The following is a 23,496-nucleotide window of genomic DNA, read 5'->3' as shown; positions in this document are numbered from 1 at the left end:
GGTAATTTAAATATAAGAAAATACAAATTATTTTTATACTTTTAATTTAATAAACGAATTAATTTTTTTTAACTTGATTATACAAATTTACATAAATTAATTTTATGTATACATTTATTTTATATTTGAAATAATTTTAACGAAAAAAAATTATTAAAAATTTTATTTTTATATTAATTGTAAGTTCAAAAATACTTAAGAAAATAAAAACTAAAGAGCTCGTGAAAAATATTATAACGTTAAATGGGGGATTGTAATTTTTATTTGTGTGAAATGGTGAAAAACTTCGTGTGAAAACGAGGAAGAAAATGATAATTTATACTGTCTCTGACACAAAGATATTGAGAATGGGCTGAGTGTATAATATTCAGCTGTATAGTAAATAGTTGTCTCTTTTTTAGTTATCTACAGACCTATAGAAAAGAGTCAGGTATTGGGCCTACAGTGACTTTGTCTCTTTCTACAGAGTGGTTAATTTTGTGCTGGTATTGCTCAGCCCATTCTCTATGTCTTTGCTCTGACACAGCTGATATATGGTGCGTTCCGCTAAGCACTTATAATAATCACGCTCATGCCCACTGTTTTTCCTTTTCCACTTATTTACGATTGTTACAATAATTATTTAATGTGGAATGGATAATGAAGCGTTTTGAGCTTTGTCGTAACCATTGCAAATGGCGAATTTGAAAAATAAAACCATGAGGTTTCAATTTGTAACCCTTAACAATAAACTTAAATAATTATTGGTTAACTTGATTTTTAATTTTTTTAAATATACAATTTAATGTTCCCACTAAAATAACTCTTTCTGAATCATACAACGTAATTTTTTCTGTCGCCATCTTTAACTTTTAAAAACTGTACGAACTTCTCACTCAACGTCCATTTCAGATGGGTCGTTGTGACGAAAATAATGACGACATTTGTGACGTTTTCGCCGCGACTATACTGGCCGTGGTAATCATGTGGAACGACTGAGAAATATATTGAGCTTTAAGAACACTTAGTGGAGCGCACTTATATTATTTTGATGATTTATGAACCATAAAGACACCTTTAGCTCAATATGTTAAATCTCTATTAAAACTTCTATGTAGACGTAAATCCTCTTTAGTGAAAAAATCGACGTTAATTTTATTTGGTTTTTTACACGAAAAATTATTTTGAAAATAAAAAATGACTGAAATTTACACAAAATCAAAATAATTTGTCAACAATTTTTTAAAGAATTTATATTAAAAATAAAAGCTAACATAATACAAGTTAAGGCGATACTCTCATTTAGTTTCGGATTTCAGACTATAACTTTTATTAAGACACTCATATAAGTATTTTTTTAAGTAAAAATTCATTTCCATTAAATGTATAAGTACACTGCAACCAATATACCTGTAATTAACTGTGACTTAATGATAATTAGTAGAAAGCGGATTTTTATGCGAAAAAAATGTATAAAACAAAAAATAACAAAAATAAATTACAAAATATGAGGTTCTCGTTAACTTAACAATAGGCCGTCGATAACTTAATAAGAATGAACAAGTTTCTATACCTAATAAATGAAATGTGCAATAAAAAAATCATCAAAAATGCAAACTCATTTTAAATAACAAAATATTTTTTAATTTGATAAAACGTAAGATTAATTAAGGGGCCAAAAAACTAAATAAATATGCTAATGAGAAGTCTTCCACATAGATATGCTAACTACCAAATTAAGTAGTGACTTAAGGTAGTTGTACTTTTGATAATTGATATGCTAATAATCTGTGGTGCTAACTTTAATCCCAAGGGAGGAGGTAAACAAAATCATTTTAAGAAAAATAAACAAATTATATTTTTAATTACAAACAAGAAACTAACTGATTAAAAAATAACTGTTGCAACATTAAAAAAAAATGATTCCATTAACAATATTATTTATTATCTTAATGTCACAAAAAATGCTCTTTTTACATATAATATTATATGTAATCTGATGCATTTTTTGTGCAATTGAGTATACGTAATATTTTCTTAAAATGCATAAAATCTGCTTTCTAGAATTTGTCTCAAATTATAATAAATCCGTAGCCAATCGAAATATAGAAAAATTGTATTCCCATTTCTAAATGATAAATAAAATTTAAATTATTATCTGTAGAACTTATAATGTCTTATTACTGTAGAAATCATAATGTTGAAAGATTCTCTCTAAATAAATGTTACCTGATATTTAAAATAGTTTTAATGGTTGTATAAAACCATTACCGTTATGTAATAAAGCAAATTATACCAAAATATATAAAAATTATGAAAAGAATTTAATTTTTTGTCATGTTGTCCCTTAACTATTTAAGTTATTATAAATTGCAAAAGAATATCTGAAGGTTGTCTGTTGATGTACATGCTATATTTTTATACTTAACTGAACAAATGTATAGAATAATATATATAAATTCTATGCCACGATGTTCATTAACGCTAAGCTCCGAAACCACTCAACCGATTCTACCGAAGATAAGGTGCATTTTTAACCGAAACTTTAATTACATTCGGGTAAGCAATGCAAAAGTTTTAAATTAATAAACATTATACTACTTTACTCATCAATGTCTTTACTTTTTTTGTTAAATTTAATAGTGCATATGCCCTTAACTAATAAGTTTTGGACAAAAATAAAAAGGCACTTTCGATTTAAAATTTTCAAAAGAATGCGATCTTAAACTGTAGCGATCGAATCGTGGACACACTGTAATCTTTATATAAACAGAGGAAATTTAAATAAATACTCGAAGATTGGTTATAAAATTGACCAAAACACAAAAATAATTAAGACAAAAAATACAGTACTTTTATTAAAGCTTAAGTAAATTACAAACAGATTAAACAAGTATTTAAAGAACATTTTTTTTTTAAATTAGCCCACATTTTGTGTCTTTGATTATAAATATAGGTATACAGACTACAATTCCATCAATGTTTTTTTTAAATTATTTTTTTGTTCAGTCTGTATAGTACAGTCAAATATGTAACTGATTAAGAAAATTCGCTCACTTTGCCTATTTAATAATTTTTTATGTCCACTTTTACATGAACTGTCCCATTTAATTAACAATTTATTGTTTATTAACAAATATAAACATTTGCGCAACTAATTCATAATGATATTTGGCACCCGAAACACATTCCCCAGATTTTAGCAAAAAGTAATCGTTTTTGTAACATCTTTTACTCTACTAACTCTAATACTAAAAAAATTGTTCCTAGATCCTACACCTGTTTATGATTAAATACAATCCACCTCAACAATAAAAGCTCTCATGAAGATTGCGATGAGTCTTGCGAAATCTTACTAATTAAAAGTAAAATATTTTAGTGTAATATTAAAAATGTCGATCAAAATCATACTTAGTAAAATTAAAAAACAAAAGAAATAAATCATAATAATTATACTTTTTGGAATAAAATTACATTTAATTAAAATATATTAATACAAATAGAAATTTTCTGAATATATAAATAGTGTAACACAAATCTTTGGTTATTCTTGAAAATTATATCTTGTTGCTGTTGTGTCTATACTAAATAATTATCGGCGATTATAACAGTTTTTTTTATAGTTTGAGAATAGAACTATTAAGAAAATTGCAAAGATAATTATACAGAATGATCCGTAACTTGATGCCTATATTTTAAAATCGTACTTCCCGAACAATTTTGTGTACAAAATATTTACAACATAAAACGGACGATATTTCTTCTCTCAAACTTCGCACATCGAATAACGAGGACACCCTACATAAAAACTCACCACCAAAGAGAATTATATGGTTCTTATTAAATTGTTTGCAAAAAAAAGTTAAAACGTAATATTACATGTACACTCAGTGTCACAAAAAATGTAAGGATTACATATAGCATTACATGTAATCCGTGCATTTTTTGTGACACTGAGATACGTACAGAATTTTAAAATATTGTACATTTCAGGATTTTATATATTATTTTCAAGAATATATTAAAAAAATTAAACTATATTATATTACGTTTCAAATGCACTAATCTACAAAAAACTCGATATTCGATAGTGTTTAAAATTTTAATTTAATGTTAAAAGTTATTTTTTATTTAGTTTCACCTTACTATATTACAAAAAAGATGTAAGAAAAAAAAAATTTTAAAACACTTAATTAAATGGCTTTGCGATATTTTTTTATTATAAATAAAATCATACGATCCTTGATCTATCTTAATATTAGACATGCTTTTGTCCTAAATTTGAAAAATTGGTTTATACGCTACATTAGTATCTGATTTACACAAAAAAGTTCTATTTAAAAAAAACAACTATTTACCTTATGTATTTTGCATTTTAAAAAACCAATTCAAATTTACTTCTAAAACAGTGTAGTGTTGTAATGACGCCCTGAATGATAACAATCCGTGACATATAATCATTTTTGTATATGCATATTTACAAGTATTTGCAAGTTAAAGGTTTTTGTATTTGAAAGCTTGCAGTACTTCATATGATGTGACGTAGTACTGTGAAAGTACATCTGATTGGTATTAGTTGTCACGTGATCGGATGCATAGTTTTATGACAATTATTATCTAAAAATATTAATAAGCCTTATATTTTATAAAAATTAATTTTGTGTTTTGTTATCTAAACATTATTATTAATCATTAGAAACTTGTATCCAACCGTTTTATTCGTAGTGGACAAAAGCCTATTCCTACACACATATCCAATCTGAGTTTTTTGCAGATGGGCTAGTTTGTTTTAAAACAGAGTACACAAGACAAATCTAAAATAATTAAAAAACTTATTATTATTTAAAAGTCTCACTTTTTAAGCTTGAACTATGACAATTATTTTGTTATTTGAGAAAAAAGGGAAGGAAAATATTTATATGCAGAAAAAATTTCAAAAAATGGCATAACATATGTTTTTGAATGAACGTTTTATACATTTTTTTTTTTTAATAATAAAAGAAAATCGCATGTCTAATTTTAAATTATCGAAAAAATTTTACAAATTAAAATAAAAAATTTTTTGTGTAACTATATAATTTCTCCACTAGAAAAATTTATATTTTTATTTCGTGCTTGCAGTGGATACGCAACATGACAGTCATTTTAAAATTTTGAATATTACTATTTTTAAGTCTTCTTAAAATAGTAAAGAATGATCATTAAAATTTTCGATTTTTCCATTTTTTCTTCTCGGCTAAATATTTCACAAGGTTAATCTTTCGAAGTCTTTAATAATGACCTATATTTCGTCGTTTAAATGTATTGCGTCAAAATAATTAAGGCTTTCAAAATTCTAACAATATCTTTTATGGTATTTATTTTTCGTTTCGATACCAAAACGAAAGTGTCACCAAAAAACTGAAATTTTGTGTCAATTAATGAGTATTTAATTATTCTGTATAAATTTCAAGTCGATTCTCTGTACCGTTTACGATAAATTAATTATTCAAAACAACCCTTTTTACATGGTGATATATGAAGAAATCGTAATACATGTAGGTTTCTTAGTCAATAAGTTCTTTTAAAAATGTTGCCATTTACATAAAAGAACTTTCATCACTATTCCTCAAGTTTTATAATTATACCAAAATTAAGAACTGTACATAAAAATGAAAAACTTTTTTTGGTAAAAACACTGATTTGGTGGTTAATTTCTCATAAATCGTACAGAAGACCGATTTGAATTTTCCACAAAAGACGTATAAAAGGCTAATTAATTGATAAATAAAATTTCAAATCTTTGGTATCATTTTCATTTTTACGGTATTGAAATACTTTAATCTACCAAATGATTATTTTTGCACTGCTCACATTTTTGAAAAAAAATTGTAGCGTTCGGGTAGCTAATACCTAAAATTTGTAACACTTTCATTCACTTGGTATTTTCATCTCTCTTTACAAATAAAAAATACCGCTCTTATTGTAAAATGGAAAAAAAATGACTGAGTATCTTAGAGATATTCGAAATAGCTGCTTATTTTCAAAAATTTTACTAATTAAAATGTTCGGAGGAAAATCCCTCAAGTATTGAGCTCAAGGTATTGAGCTTCAAATCGTATAAATTCATTTAATAGGTTTATAATGAAATAATTTTTTAATACTCACTATTTAAACAGAAATATAATAATATAAAATATACATAACTTAAAACTTCATTTACAGACTACACCAGATTTATTTACAAGGTACATTAGGCTTTTCAAAAGCAATTAATCCTAGTGGCAGATTCAAATCAGTTTTAATGTTCAAAATGTCCCTAAATCCAGACCTGCAATCAGTAGGGATCTCATTTTTCAATTTTGATTATATACCTGCCTGCGTCACTACCTAGTTAAACACAATTAAAAAACACTCAATTTAAAATTACATTATTCTATTTTTTCTAACATTTGCAACTTTACAACTATTTACTTTAGCAGCAAATCTTAACGAATTTAATGTCTCGTTGTAACATTCCGTTAACGGTGAAATATTTACAAACATTAAAGTTTTTGAGTTGCCACCAAGTGATGGCATTAATAAATGTGTGAGCTTTGAATCTCTGTATGGTATATGATCTTTTTTCTGTAATAATGCTAAAATAACGTTACTTAAATTCGCTAAAGATTTGTTTATGTTTTTCGTTTCGTTTAATCGTATCATTTCGGAGTCTCGAGCACGCTCTGAACCGGCTAAATCGACTAAATTTAAACTAGCGTGAAATGTTTCGTCTGATGTTGTGTTAGTACCAATTACTTCGATTTTGGTGACTGCATGCGATCGTGAAGATCGCTCATTCATTACTGTAGTAGCTACAGCCCGATTTCGTTGCGCAACATACAATAGCTGTTTCAATTCATCGCTGCTTTCGATAATTTCAATTTGTAAATTTGTTACATATACATCAACACCCCTTGCATCAGTCATTCGTATATCGTGTGGCAATTGATCGTTGTTTAATAAATCGTATATCTGCTCATTGTATATTTCCAAGAATGATGCTCGAACTTCGTATTGCCAATTTAGTATTTTACGTTCTTCAATTGTTTTAAACAGTAAATCAATTGTACGTGGTATCATACCAATCGTATCCTGTTCAAATCCACCTGTAATCAAAATAAATTTAATTAAATTCCTATACGTATGAATTCTATAAAAAAGTTCAAGATATGTAGTAAATTTAAAAGATTCGAGACAGAGATTTAAAAAAAATTCTTGACGAACGCGCGTTGATTGATGATTCGTAAAGTCCACAAAGCGGTGTGTGTTTATGTTCTGGAACAGTGGTTTGTAGAATATCGTCTGTAAAACGGCATTTACTAATAATCACAAAGTCAAAATTATTTCACGACATGTCTATGGCCTCATTAAACATTTCTAGTGCAGCCAGGGGTGGTTCACTAGATAATAGAGCTAAAAATCAGAAATTCTTAGAATGCATCATAACCAGTTATGACGCACAGACTTAGTTATTGGACGAGTACTTTCAAACGAGTAACATGGCAACAAATGAACAAGATAAAATTTAGTCTTTAAATTTTTCTTCTAATTTTGGATGTCGTCTTTCTTTTGTGATGAGAAGAATGCTCTAGAAATATAAATTCACATAGCATAATCGTCTCCACCTAATATTTTTAAAATGGGATCGGATTATGATTAATAAATGCTTTCGTTTAATTGTTACCACAAGTTAACTAAACATTTACAATCGTTTATGTGTCATAGATTCGAAAAAAGATCTGAAAATATTAAAAACACCTTTTTATAATATTAACTGCCCCACCCACTTTATATTTTTGAGTAGAGTTGCCATGAAAATTAGGACCAAATTCTACATCCCACATAAAATTGTACATTACCATTGGAAGCAGTCAAGATATTTTTTACATTTCGATCGGATAATATTCAGGTAGTGGATTTTTTGGATCGTTTTTAGACAACTGGCATACATACCTTCCATTGTAAATGTTTTTCCAGAACCAGTTTGTCCATATGCAAATACACATACATTATAACCATCTAAAACACTTTGTACTAATTGACCTAGTTCTAGAAATACTTGTTCTTGTGTAGATGTTTCACCAAAAACATGATTAAAAGAGAATTCTTGTTTAGGGGCTCGCCGCCCCCCTGTTATCGTTGCACCATTTGAAACTTCGATTGTACATTCATCTTGATATGAAATTTCTAGTAGATGTTTACCAACTTCATCTTCAAGCTGTGGTCGCACACGGCAAAAAACTCGGATATTGCCTAGAAAAAACATAATGCTTTACTTTCTTGCTCATTGGTATTATTACGCTAAATTAGCCATAACTTAAGAGTTTTAAATATTTCCAGAAATATCAAGTTAGCTATTATTCATGGGATTTCCTGAAAAAAAGAAGCGCAAAAATAATTAAAATTGATATCTAACAACCCCTCCCCCTCTTGAATGTTAGTAGAATGCATAAGAGTTTATATTTTTGGAGAAACACTTTTTATTATTTAGCAATAACAACCACTTTTTATAAATTATTTATTTAAAATAAAATAATAAAATGTTGACGATCGTTTCTATTTATAAACTTACCCTTTAAATCTTGTATGACATTATGCAATCTACGGCGTTCGTTATCCGCATCAAATACTTGATTGACTAATTGATCAATATTCTGCTCTTTTTCGGTTAATTCTGCCTTCAACTGTAAATTTTCATCCTTTAATTGATCGGTAATTGATTTTAAATTTTCATAAGTTTTATTAATTTCCGCAAACTTCTGTTGACATTCTTCTAAAACCGATTTTTGTTTATCAAAATCAGTTTGTATTTGATGTAATTGTGATTGGCACTGATTAAATGAGTCCTTATTAACATTTAATTCCTGTTTAAGTTTATCAATTTCTGTTTGTTTTAAGTGGCATTCCTGTTCTTTTAATTTTAATTTTTCGCTGTCTTCCATATATTTCGCCATGTCTTCATTCAACTTATTATATTTATCAGAAATTTCTTTATGATCTGATTTCAAAGTTTGATGTTTTTCTTGCAACAACTGGAATCTGGCTTTGTAATCGTAAGGCGCAGGTTTTTTTGCTATTGTTTTTGTTGGCGGAGCAGCTGAGGTTGTAGGTTTCACATTTGCTGGTTTCGCAGGAACCCTTGCTGATTTCAAGGATGAAACAGAAGATACTGGAGGCTCGGCTTTCCGTTTTGTTGTAATCGTAGTCAATTGTCTAGGCGCCAGAGGCCGACGCGTTGTGGGCACTTGATTAATTATGGGTTTTTTATTATTTATAGTTGAAATTGGTTTATTTAATACCGAATTTGCTGGAAATGAGCTTGGGGCGGCAGTAAATAGCGGTCTTCGATTAAAATCAGCAAATGATTTACTTCGACGTGAGAGTGCTGCTCGTCGATTGGCATATGTTGCATCTGATCCAATTCCATTTAAATTTAAATTACTCGCGAGATTCACACGAATGGAATTGGCTATTGTGTTTGGGCGTAATAAATGTCCTCTGGGTCTTGTATTTTCCATTCTGTAACATAATATTCAAAATTATTTTCAAAATTCAAAATAAGTGCTGTGAATATTATTATTTTTGGGCTTCCAAAAATCGGTTTTAGGTTGTGGATTGTGTTCTGGCCAGCTTAGGTGCTTGTTGCTTACGGCAACGGCCGATTCTAAGAAAACTACAGAACACTAAATTTAAAAAACAAATTGGCTTTATCCAAAGGTTGGGGGTCAGGTAAACGTTAAATAGGCAATAAGTGCCTTGGAAACACTACTTAATTTTATCCATAAGTAAAATGATTTAACGTGAAACCAAAAATCTCAGTTAATATTTATTTTAGGAAAAAAAAATATTGAGAATAATACTCCTTCAAACAACTATCGTTTGGGGCTCCTTTTTCAATTTTGACGATTCACAGAGTTATAAATTTCCAATAATTAAAATTGTGTGAAGCTGTTTTTTCGAATCCAAAGATGAGTGTAACTTTAAGTTACAGAAAAAGACTGAAAATGTCCCTCTTTCAAACTTTTTCGTCAACTCATTTTGACATAGAAACTGCGCAGTGCAATTAATATACACACATTTAATGCCTTTATGTACATAATTTACAGCTTACGAATCTAAAGCATAGAAGTAATAACATAGAACCGTAATGTGGCCATCTAAACGTTTGGTCGTTATAGAGAGAGACCTGAAAAAAGTATGCTTGTAGCTGTCTTATTCGTTGTGTGCCTAGTCATGGTAGTGACAATAAAATCGACGCCAGCGCTTACCGTGTAATATTTTGTCGTTAAAGGAGGCTGTTATGACTAATTTGCAATTCTTTACATGTAAATGTTATAATAAATGTTAAATTAAAATTATTGAAAAATAACAATTAATTAGACTTGTTGCATTAAAAATTGTGAAAATAAGAGACCAAATTGCACAAATAGAATTATTTTTTAAATGTAAATTATCATAATTACTTATTTAAATTTGTTAGACAATAATATTAGATTTGCAATGTAAGCCATAAATGCAATCCATACAATTATATTAATAAAGTAGTGTATCGTTGCCATGGAAACGCCTCCAATTAAACTAATGCACGATGCGAATACATTAATTCAAAATATTATTATTATTCGCGCTATGTCAGGCTACCCTATCTTTCTGCTGCCCATGAACCCTAACTTTCTACCGCGTGGTAAATAAGCTCCTGAGTTGATGTGGAATATTTTCTTCATAGGACATATACATGACAGAACGGCCATTTTCGAGATAGAAGGGGGTTGCAGAAATCTGGAAATAAAAATGGACCCTAACCGTCTGGAAGCAACGGTAAGTCAAAGCATTCATTTTTATAAACCGGGAAAATAGTGGCAGACAAAACTTTTTGGCGGTTTCGGAGGTATGTGAAACCGGAAAAAAGTGGATCCTAACCGGATAAACTCAATTGATTTTCTTGTACAACTTGTAATTTTATTGAAAAAATAGTGAAAGCCGAAATTACTATGGCTCGTTTAAAAAAAAAAAAAACAAAAAAACAAAAATAATGGATTCGATGATGATTTGAACAGCTAAGCCGAAATATTATAACAAACGACCTCGAGTAACTATGCTAGAGCAAAAACGATTAGATGAACTAATCAAATGTGCAGTAGATTTTTTTAAATTCGTGATTATTTTTATAAACATTAAGCATATTAGATAGATTATTTATTTTAAAGTATGGCGGACTACCCGAAAATTTTTTATTAAAATATTTACAAAACTCTTCGTCACTTTTTTTTTAAATTTTAACGTAATGTACGAGATTTAATTTATAATAGTGGAAGGTTTATTAATTTATAGAAGGTGGAGCAATATTATCAAAAATGTTTGCGTTCAATCGAAATTTGCTTTTCACAACATGTTAAAATTTTAATTTTTAATGATTGATTACATGAAAACTTTTCGTCAGATTTTTTCAAAAAAGTATACGATACATATGAGCTAGCAATTAATAACATCAAAAATTCAGATTTTATCTAGACATTGCCTTAATGTCCGATCACTTAAAATAATCATTCGATAAATTTCTAACTAAATTTGAGATATAAAATTAAAAACTTACGTATATTATAAATTAAAATATAAATTCTAAAAAAGCTGACACAAAAACAATGTTTAAAATATTTGACAATTTTAATAGTTATAAAATAATAAAAAATTTTTAAAGTTATTCGATAATAAAAACTTCACATATACTTTTTTTTCCAGTACTACCTACTACATAGGCATCTTAATTCAAATATGAATTGAAAATTGTAACCGTCAAAAAATAATTTCGTTACGTAGGAATGATTACTATTTGTATCAACAACGAGATTTTGATCATCTTATCTTAGTTTCCCCGTTTTTCAAAACAATAATGACAGAATAATAACAGAGACATTAGTAAAAATAATAAATCTGTTAGAATGGAATGGAATTATTTCCAGGTTTTTTTCGTTTTTATAGAAATATAAGACGAAGTAAAATTGTAATTTTTATATTAAAAACAGTTTTAACAAAAAAAATATGGTACAATTTATTCTCTTAAAATATTTTCTCCAAGTTTAATAAATAAGTATACATATGATATTTTAGAACAACGAACGTGAATATTTTCGTAAATATGAAACTTTGTAGAGAAAAAACGAATCCGTATCTCGTTAGATTCACAAACTACAAAGACGGTATTCTTTTTAGAGTTTGGTCCTTTGTATATATATCTGCTCTTCGAATGCGATAGTTTTGGAACTCTGTAGAGTTTTTGGACATTCTTATAATATGCAAAAACAAAATTAAATACAGAGACTTTTTACCGATATATTCTCTGATTAAATATTTGTAAAATTGATTGTCAGATATAGGTGGACCGTGCATGTATTTTTATTCCTTCATAAAATCATTTTCAAATTTTGCACTTCACAGTGGTGCAACTTCTTTCTAAAAATAAAAAAAAAAACAAGAAATTCAATGCAGCCAACAAAAAATTTCGTAAATATCACACATAATCAAAACAATCGAAGTAATTAAATGCACAAAATGGGACAAATAATTACAACATATTAAAGAATTAAATGTAGTTATTTAATTATAAACGCACAATTAAATAAATATTTCTATTTAAAACAAAGTTTTAATTATTGAAATGCATTGGACAGTAAAATTGGATGGTGGGCCAAGACGCGTAAATCATGCAGCAATCGCTGTTGGTGAGAAAATTTATTCGTTTGGCGGATATTGTACAGGTGAAGATTCATTTCGTACAAGGCCAATGGATGTGCATGTATTAAATACAGCTAATTATCGTTGGTCATTGTTACCATCAAATGAACGCTCGAACGCATCAAATGTACCTTTTCAAAGGTATGGACATACAGCTGTTGCATATAAAGGTGAAATTTATATATGGGGTGGTCGTAATGATTTGTTTGCTTGTAACCAGTTGTATTGTTTTAATCCAATAACGCATAAATGGAGTAATCCAAAGACTGGTGGCAATATACCTGGCGCTAGAGATGGTCATTCGGCTTGTGTTGTGGGTATGTATTTTTGTGTCTTGCCAATTTATTAAAGTTTTCCCAAGTGCTGACTATAGAGTCTTTCTTGATGAGGTTTTTTCTCTCTATAAAAAAATTGAGATTCCCTATATAATATTGAAACTCACCTCTTTACATTTTAAATCCTAAAAGCGTTTAATTTATATATTTATTATGTTCTACACGAAATTTTTTCGAATTATAAACCGATTTTTATGGTTCTATGGGTTAAATTTGAACATAAATTTTACCCGTAAAGAGGGGGGATTTTTTTGAAATAATGAAATTGTTTCTATTTTTTGTAAAATAGTTTATATTTTTACCAAATGTCAATGAACAGTAATTTTTATTTTCCGATATAGATCACCAAATGTACATTTTTGGGGGATTTGATGATGAAGCCGATCGTTTTTCCCAAAGTGTCCATGTGTTGGACTTACGAACAATGACTTGGCGATGTTTAATGACAAATAATCCACCGCCAGCACATCGAGATTTTCATTCAGCCACAGCTGTTGGTACTCGAATGTATGTATTTGGAGGACGTGGTGATCTCAGTGGTGCATATCATACACAAGAAGAAACTTATTGCCCAGAAATTATGTATTTGGATTTAGTTGCAAATGAGTGGCATAAACCAAAAGTTACAGGAGAAAAACCATTGGGTAGAAGAAGTCATTCAGCTTGTAAGTTGTACATTTTTTAAAATGGAAAGTTAGTTGACTATTCTGCAAGTCAGATTCAGTTTATAGAATAACTTACTTGTTTAAACACGCAGTCACTTAAATGGCCGAATTGTTTTTATCAATTCGAATTCCAAAAACTGTCTAATAAATTTCTGAGAAAATGTTCAAAGCCAGTTCATGCAAGTTCCAGTCAGTTAGCTATCAAAATACATTATACTATTAAAATATAGATAGTGTAACTTGAGTTTAAATTTTTTAATTTATAAGATTCTTTATATTTTTAGTTTACTATAATGGGTACATATACATTTTTGGTGGATTCAATGGTATAATGAGTCAACATTTTAACAATTTCTATCGATTTGATCCAAAAGCAAATCATTGGGCTCAAGTGAAACCTGTTGGAATTCCACCGTGCCCACGTCGCCGACAAGCCTGTATTGTAGTGGGTGATCGAATGTTTTTATTTGGTGGAACTAGGTATGCCAAACTATTGTGTATGAGAAAATATTTAACTGTTGCACTCTTCTATATCACATAATACCTAGAAGCGAACCAAGTACGCTAGGTCCTAAGTATATTCGTCCTAAAATATGCTGTGCTCGCGTATGCTACAGATAATAGCCGTTATGCTCTTTGCCATAGTGATGCACATAAATAAAAAATTTAAATAAAATAATTAATTGTTGAAATTGAAATAATTAATTGTTGTTAATAAAAAAGTTAATTGTTGAAATACCATGCATAGACAGTGTTGATAACTCTATCACATTACACATACATCCATGTCACAAATACGTAGCTGTTATTCCCATATAATACATAATATACATATTTGAATCTAATTTGCGCCCTCACTAGTAAACAGTGATGTTTACTAAAAAGTATTTCAAACAAAAGTTGTTTATTTTTTGATACGGAAGATTTTTTACATTTAAACTTTTGTTCTATCTCTAACGGTTTACAAGATGGGTTCTACAGACCCAAAGACTTGACCTCACTTTTTACGTCCTGAGAACGCTGTAAAAATTTCAGCTTGATATCTTTTTTCGTTTTTGAGTTATCGTGTTGGCAGACAGACGGACAGACAACCGAAAATGGACTAATTAGGTAATTTTATAAACACCTAGACCAAAATTTTTCAAAGCATTAATATTTTTAAGCGTTACAAACTTGGGACTAAACTTAGTATACCTTTCCTATTACATATATGCATGGTATAAAAAACCTATTTAAAAATTCTTTTTGGAAAGGTTGGCTTTGCAGAGCTACAATCTATTTAGCTCTGCAAGATTCTAAGTAGATGATTTCAAAAGACAATAAATATTTAGTGTTATTTTATCATTTATATTGATATTCAGTGATTAAGTAACATTTAAATGCATTCTCAATATCTGTATTTAAAAATAAAATGAAGTCGAACTAAAAAATATGTTTTTTTAAATTTTAGTCCATTAACTTTATGTACTGACAATGCGGATGCAGCTGGAGAAGATCTGCTCGATCATAATGATTTACATGTATTAGACTTTAATCCAACACTAAGACAATTAAGTTTACTTTCTGTGATAAAAAATAAGTTAGATCAGTCTAAGTTGCCTGATATATTAAGGTAAGTTACAATTTAGAAAGAAACAATTTGAAACCCAAAAATCTTTTTACCAGATTGAAAAATGTGCATTTACCTCCACCAATTTTTTAGGGTGTAAGATCTTTAGACCGTGGAACACGATGGTTTTTTTAAAATGATGAATATATATTTCAAACTTCGTAAGTGGCTTCCTTTTGATGAGTCTACCAAACTCTCCTCTACGATTTTTTTCGAAAAGCCTACGTTTTCTAATGAGCATGATGACGTCATATTTGAGTTATCGTTTTGAAAAGAGGCAGCAGAAAATTTGTCGGACACTATGACCACTTGATAACATCAATAATTATTAAACAATTCAGCAAAAGTGAACCATGTACGTATTCAAAAACAAAAATACTTAAGTACGACACGTTCGAGGTGGTATACAAGCTGTCATTATTAATGTTATCAAGTGGTTAGTTATAGTATCCGATCAATTCAGAGGAAAGTTTGGTAGACTCGTCAAAAGGAAGCCACTCACGAAGTTTCAAGTATATATTTAACATTTAAGAAAACCCGTGGTGTCCCACGGTCTACTTCATGATAAGAATTTAAATATCATGTAAAATATGAATTCGAATTAATTCCGTTTATAATAAATATAATCATATTTAAACCGGTAATAGATTGAGAACAAACAATAACATTTATAATTCAAATTAATAATTAACGAAAAATATATATAAAATTGATCGTTTTGAAAACGGCTTAATATTTCGAAGTTCACTTTACATTTTTTTTAGAAAACAAAATTTCAAACAACTTTTGTTTAAAAATTTTTTTATAAAATCAATTAGTTTCAAGATATTGTTAGTTAGCATATAAATATATATATATAATGGCTGAAAATATCAAATTTTTTGAGTCTTCATAAAGTGTATGGTTTCCGAGATATTGGCCAAAAATAGTTTTTTTTTTTTTATGTATACATAGCGTTAATTAATGCAATCCTAGCACTTTTGAGAATGCGCGTCAGTAGAGTCTTAAACTAGATGCTGAAACCTTTTTTTTTTGCCTTTTAATAAGTTCATGAAATCGCTTATTTTCAGCTATTTTGGACGGCCAAATGATAGCGTTGCTGATTAGATGGTTGCTTTCCTAGAACCTTCGCTTAAATTAAAATTATCTATTTGTTTTACACTTTTAAGTTTTTAGTCTGCCCATCGTTCATGCTTTTTATTTTCCTTAAGTTGACAAAAATACTACTTTAGTAGCTTTATTGATAACTAGGAATTGTAAATGTAATGCACACAAAATTGTTGGCTTATTTATCACGACTTATTCAATCAATCAGCGCGGACTCATTTTGTCATGCCCTTAATTACGATTTGACTGGTAAACATTGTTAGTTTATAAACTAACAAAAATAAATGCGTAAGATTGCAAATCCTTTGATTTGTTCACAATCTATCGTTAGTTTACAATCTGACTAGATTTATTATAAACTAACGATTCATTTACCCGGGGACATATATATATGATTCTTGCATACACACATATACGCATATACTCGAAGTCTTATATGTTATTGATAATTAACGTTGAATTCATATTGGGTATGATATATAAGAAACGCAGTATGTAATCTATAGTTACTCAAGTCAAAAGTTTCCATTGGGTTTCACCAAAATAGGCGTTTTCAAGATGTTAAATCCAAAAGTTAAAAAAATTTATTTTTTGTTTTCAATTCTAAGAAATATAAACTTTGGAATGGGATTTTTACGATATCATCAGTTTTTAACAAAAAATTCTCCCAGCACGCGTCTCCTCCATTGATAACTTTTAAATACAATTTACATTATTTAATAAAATGTTGTTAATTTTCAGATGGGAAATAAAATCTATTATTACACCTAATTCTATAAGTCGGCAATTGAATTCTACAGGTTAAGGAGATGAATTAAATTACAATTATAATCAATGTAATAAATAGCATTTATTTAATTAAACACAAATAATTAATATATATTTTAATTTATAAAATCAAAACATAAATATATAGATTGTAAAGCTGTTTTACTATCATTGGACATGGTCAGAACAATCGAGTGCTGATGAAGCTAAGTTTAGACCAATTCAGGCCCGCTAAACATAACTGACACTGCATATCTGAGGAATAATATATATAGACAGTCAGCTCGAGCATAGTTACAAATTTTAACTTCTAAAAAACTTTTATTTGTAAAACACAGATAAAAACTTTTTACAGTCTACCATTAATTTAAATAAAATGCAATACTATTTAATACACTAAAAATTGATTGGCAGACGCTTTTCTCGTGTACGAACTTCAACGAAACAATATTTTTTTTACTAACTAATACATATTACTTATGTTAAAGTTTTTACACGAGAAAACCGTCTGCCAATCAATGTTTAGTGTATTAAAAAGTTTTCCTCTGTGTTTTACAAACAAATGGCAATTTTTAACTAAGCATTAATTCGTTATGAATGTTATTTTATTCATTTTTCTGTTGCTTGTGGCTGTATAAGAATCCTCTATCTTTGGCAGGCTGTAAAAAATTGATTATGTTTTCCTGTTACGAGCTGACAGTCTAATACACTTGTCTAGATATCTAATTGTCTAATGCACAAAGTACGCCGAACCTGAATAATCGAAAGTTCAAGGGACCACATTCTCTTTTTTGTTTATGAAGGTTTCTCACTTAAACCAAATGTCATAAATATGTATGTATTGTACAGTCAAAGATGAGTAAGTGATACCTAGATAAGCGAGAAAACTCTAGTAAGCGAAAAGTCCTCGAGGGAAAAAGAACTTTCTCTTATAAAGGTTCCTGTTTCTAATTTATAGAAGGCTAAAATGACGAAACCTGGCAATCAATCCCAATTTTAGATCTTTTCTCGCTTGTCCAAGATCTTATTCTCCCAGGTTTGACTGTATTTTACATACTATCTAAGTCTCGCCTAATCTAGCTTAGTATATTTATCTAATAATATACTGGCTTTCTTAACTTAGGACTGTCAGGGCCAAGTTGTTTTGAACGCGATCATCTTTAACTTAGCTTACTGAACACTTTGTTCTGAAGGCGGCCAATATAATAGAATAAAATTGTGTCCAATTTTATAAAAATTGATGATACAATTTATTGTTATTTGTATATTTTTTAATATAAAGTAAAATGAATTTATAATGGATGCTTTAAAGTCATAAAATAGTCCTATATTAAGAATTTATTTATTTAATTTTATTGAATTGTATAACGACGTATTTTTTTTTTATATAATATTAATTATATATATATATATAATATACCTATTTATGATATTTACAAAAACATATTTAAAACACAAATTTTATTCTTCGATCTATATGGCTACTAAATAAAATACTATTTAAAATATAATTTTGTTTTTATGCCCTTTGCCCATTATGAATTAGGTAGATGACTGATATTCAATTTACCATATTATACAACAAATTGTAAAACTAGACTTCATACCATAACAAAACTTGAAGATTAAATTAAAACCGATACAAAAACGTTTGGTCCAAGAAGCCATTCCAAAATTTCCAGGGTATCTTTTATGTTGATGAAATTGAAAACTATCAAGAATGATAGTATTCATGTTTGTAAAAAATATGTGTCATGGTTGCCTGGATTTCTTATGACCCCAAAAGAGGGGCAAGCAATTTTTTATTGCAAAATTCTCACACTTACTTGGTTCAGATGCTATAGTGATCAAGCCTATATGCCAAATTGTAGATTGATTAACGTTCATATTTTGCGTATTTTTATAGATTTTCAAAAACCAACTTTACTCTCCGTGCCAAAAAAAAAACAATTGGCCATTTGATCCCACAATTTGAACCGTTGTCATTTCGACCTTACATTTTTTATCTCCTTTAAATTATTCCGCCTTTGGCATTCATCATTCTTTCCCATTTCATCCCTGGATATTCCTTTACATATATTAAAATTATTGTAATAGAAATAGCCAGAAGTTATACGGGTTGGCCATGCCTTTTAGGGGGTCGATTTAGCACTACCGTCTGTCTATTTAGGTCTTTCAATTTTTAACCCTTGCATTAAACTTGGGATGGAAGTACCCAGACGTTCTACGGGCTGGCCATGTCACTTGGGATCAAGATAAGACGGGTTTACTGCGAGTTTTTTGGTCCTAGCATTAACTCCCTGATTGAAACATCCAGGCGTTCTACATGTTGACCGTGCCTGTAATGGGGTCGAGTTAGCACCTAGACATTCTGTGGGTTCTCCATTGGAGTCCTACGTTATTTTTCTGAGGATAGATTATCCAAGAATAATAATGAAGATTCAATTTTCGAGGACGGAATGAAAAACGAAATCAACATGGAACCGCAATATAGTATTGGATTTAAAAATTGCTGTAGCAAACGGTGTGGTATTTTGCTTCAGCAGCAATTTTTTTTGTTTGTGAAAAAACATTTACGCAAAGAAATAATTTAGTTGAACATAAACGAATTCATACAGGAGAAAAACCTTTTTCATGTGATGTTTGTGATAAAATATTCACTCGGAAATCTCAATTACATACACATATACTCATTCATATAAATTTAAAATAAGCGTGTTCAAAATTAAGATTTTGGATACAGCTCCCAAAGCGACCTCTCTGATTAGCCACAAATATAGTATGTGAATTCTATATGTTAGATTAGATAGATTCTAATTTGAAATTGTGATATCTTAAAAACGGGTTATTATATGGAAAAATTCTTTGAGAAATAATAGTAAAAACACGCTTTTGTAGCTGAACTGAAAAGTAGGAAAATAATTTCCATAAGTTTAAAAAAAGTATGGTCAAAGATTGAAAAAAAAAATCATTTTATCATATTTTCTACTTTTTAGTTAAACTTGTTATAAAAGCGTGTTTTTTTTTTTAATTTTTTAAACTATTATTAGACGAGCGAAGCGAGCCTCTACTAGATTAAAATGTAACTTTTTGATGGTAAACTTTACACAAAAAAAAAAATGATTTAGACATGAAATGAAATGTTGTAGTTCCATATTTATGTGTAGATGTGTTATCAATCATTATTTTTAGAAAAAATTATATAAATAATAAAAAACAACAGTATTTTTTATTTATTACAATGTATATATCAATATATATATGCAGAGACAGTGGCACCATCTATGAGCTACATCTAATACTAATATATAATTGGCTACATTTAATATTAATTTTAATTGAGTGGCCATCTGTAGATTCTTTCAAGTATTAAAAAACGTCATAATGAAAAATACAAAAAAACGTGATAACAAAACATAAACAATTAATTTTTGCAGTTCTACAGTAGAATAACTTAAAAATTTAAGTGATATTAATACAAGTAATGAAAAAATTTTAATTATAGTTATTATAGTAATAAAATGCCACGACGTCGCACGTTGACGGGTCGTAAAGAGCGTGATCGTAATCGATCATTAATGCGTGATCATTGGAAACGACGAAAACAAGATCAAGAAGAATTATATCTTAATCGAGATGATATTAATTTTAAAATGTATGCAGAAAATTTTGAGATTGCTCAAATGAATTTGAATTTTGAAGTATGTAATGTATGTCATCGTCGTTGGTTTGATTTACAAATTAATAAAGATGGGTTTTGTTGTATTTTGTCCTAAATTTAAAATAAAAAATGAATTGAATATTTTCACAGCAGATAATAACATGGATCCTGGTTTACAACCTGATGTTTTAAATAAATTAACGTTTGTTGAGGAACAATTAAATAAAAAATATTTGTCCATAATTGAATTGAAGTATAATTTTATTTTAGAAATATCTATTTTATATGATACCATTCGCGAGCCATTACAAATTTATACTTTTAGCTAGTTATTTTGTTCTAATTTTTAGTTCTAGTCCTTTTTAGTTAGCTGAACTAAAAATTCGTAAATCCTGAGGATCCTGATCGGGATAATCTGACAAAATTATTGTATTATCATCGGTCCTTAATAAGTGTGCACACTTTGGAAAAATCGGATAGTAGAAAGTTGTTTAAAACAGGTGTGCAAAACAGATTTATTGAAAAAAAAAAAAAAAAAAAAAACGGAAAAATAATTTTGAGAAAAATAAAAAAAGAGGGTTGTAGAGCTAAAAAAAAAAATGAAAAAACTGATACTAGCTAAAGTCAAATCCGTTCGAAAGTCATCCAAGCCGAGATATAACCGTTTTTCGTAATGTTTCGAACGGATTTGTCTTGCTATTTTCATTTTTTTTTTTGCTCTACAATCCTCTTTTGTTTTTGTTTTTTTTTTTGTAATTAAAATGTTTTTTCTGTTTTTTTTTTTTTCTTTTTTTTGTAAAAAACCGGTTTTTTGCACGTTCCCGTTTTTTTGTTTTTTTTTTTTAACGACTCTTTACACTCCGATTTTATCAAAGTATGTTTTCTAAAAAATTACCCTTTTTCTCCTAATTTTCCCATTGAAAAACCGGACGAGAAGTATATTTTAAAATCTGAGGTATTTGCTTACGTATTTATACTGAACTAGACGTTTTAAATTGGATGAATATCACGCTCAAAGATTTCGATATTCACATACATACCAAGAAAAGCGTGTTAAAAAGTTTATTTAAGAAAGATTTAAAGTTCTTAAGGACTTTTTAAGTTTTTATTTAAAACTATTTGGTATCCATACATAAGTATACAGAGAAAAGTATAAAAATAGAATGTATCTTTTATAATATGCAGAAATAAATTTAATGTTAAAGTAAACAAACCGTTTGCTTATTTTAATGAAGTGTAAAAAATCTTTACTTTCAGAGTCTAAACGATAGATGAATCTAAACGGGAAATTCAAATTTTTAAACGGACGTGACATCATAGTACTGGCTTGTCAAATTTGTTGACATACTGTATGGTCTTTATATATTACCTTTATATATTTAGTATTAATTACTTACATTTTGTATGGTATTACATTGATTTCTATTATTCTATGGCTTTTTATTAGAAAACTTAATAATAACGAGTGTAAATTCTGTGTTGTTAATTCATTTTTTTAAAGTGTTAATTATACATTGAACTGTCACCAATTGACAGATCACGTACTTATACGTCATCAAAAGAGAGCGCCAAAAAAACTGCGTTTAAATATCTCAAAATTATTCAGTATTTTAAATATTTTTTTACACTTAAATACAGCATTTTTAAGCAGTATTTATATTTTTTACTTTGTTATAACGCTGTAAACAATTAATTAAAAATATAAAGAAAATACATGAATATTGTGCAAAATTTTATATTATTGATAATAAAGGATGATCCATATTTAGTTTCCTAACTTTTAAAAAAAAAAAACACACAAAATGTAATATTAATTATAGCTTGGCGGGTGTTAGCTTTTAGATGCTTGCAGGTTAGTTACGCGACTTTTATATATTATTAGGAAAACCCAAAGAGGTTAAATAAAGTACGCGAATAGCTGTCTTCGCAACGCAATAAGTGAACTATTGAACGCTTAAAAAGAGACCAAAAAAGGGGATCGTCTTCCCTCATTTGTCTCGCAGCCTATCAAAGCTATCAGCCTATTAATATTTTGAATTATTGTAAAAACACGTGCATGTGTGTGTATTTCATAGAGGTAATATAAAACAGACAAAGCCAGCTATTCGTGTACTTAGGTCTCTCTCTATTACTTCTATGGTTTATACAATCATTCATAATATTAATATTCACGCTTTATCAGGCTGCGAGACAAAGAGAGAAGACGGTTCCTTATTCGGTCTCTTTTTTAGCGGTCAATAATTCATTTATTGCGTTTCCTATGCTTTTAAGCTTCCATGTTTATAACCTTTTTGGCAAAATCCCACAAAAAGAAATCCAATGGCGTATTCTCTTGGGTGAACGTACCCTATGATAATACACACGCGGTTATCCTATCTCGAATACATACAGTATCCTCGAACTTTTGCACAATCATGCGAACTGTTCGCTCACTAGGGCGACTTAATTGGCCATAATCTTCCCATAAAAGTCTATACACAGTTCTAACATAATTGTTAATATTTCTGTAGAACAAGTGAACAATTTGATCGTTAAGCGTTAGTTAACGAAGCGAAAGTATTCACAGCATTCTAATTTACAAAGTTGCAAACATAGGAAACTGAAATTGGATCACCTTAA

The 23,496-nt window shown here is 28.8% G+C and overlaps 2 protein-coding genes across 3 annotated transcripts; one reads left to right on the top strand and one right to left on the bottom strand.

Moving 5' to 3' along the window:
* Positions 1–6,183: 6,183 nt before the first annotated feature.
* On the bottom strand, positions 6,184–11,669 carry LOC123305515 (protein claret segregational-like). 2 transcript variants are annotated; one of them, XM_044887257.1, is made up of 4 exons: positions 11,594–11,669; positions 8,573–9,519; positions 7,954–8,253; positions 6,184–7,106 (listed from the first exon to the last, which is right to left on the bottom strand). In XM_044887257.1, the coding sequence occupies exons 2-4, from the start codon at positions 9,516–9,518 to the stop codon at positions 6,385–6,387; spliced, it is 1,968 nt and encodes a 655-aa protein (XP_044743192.1). In that variant the 5' UTR covers position 9,519; positions 11,594–11,669; the 3' UTR covers positions 6,184–6,384. The 2 variants fall into 2 exon arrangements, with proteins under 2 accessions (XP_044743192.1, XP_044743191.1); XM_044887256.1 differs by lacking the exon at positions 11,594–11,669 and having other exon boundaries at positions 8,573–9,556.
* An 850-nt stretch (positions 11,670–12,519) lies between these two features.
* On the top strand, positions 12,520–18,583 carry LOC123305529 (kelch domain-containing protein 3-like). Its single transcript, XM_044887275.1, has 5 exons — positions 12,520–13,049; positions 13,409–13,732; positions 14,017–14,212; positions 15,183–15,344; positions 17,190–18,583. Exons 1-5 carry the CDS (start codon positions 12,656–12,658, stop codon positions 17,251–17,253), a joined length of 1,140 nt encoding a protein of 379 aa, XP_044743210.1. The 5' UTR covers positions 12,520–12,655; the 3' UTR covers positions 17,254–18,583.
* Positions 18,584–23,496: the final 4,913 nt, after the last annotated feature.

The sequence above is a fragment of the Chrysoperla carnea genome, chromosome 1 (assembly GCF_905475395.1).
Source record: "Chrysoperla carnea chromosome 1, inChrCarn1.1, whole genome shotgun sequence".
Classification (NCBI taxonomy): Eukaryota; Metazoa; Arthropoda; class Insecta; order Neuroptera; family Chrysopidae; genus Chrysoperla; species Chrysoperla carnea.
Note: the sequence above shows the minus strand (reverse complement) of the source record. Positions and strands in the feature narration are given on the sequence as shown.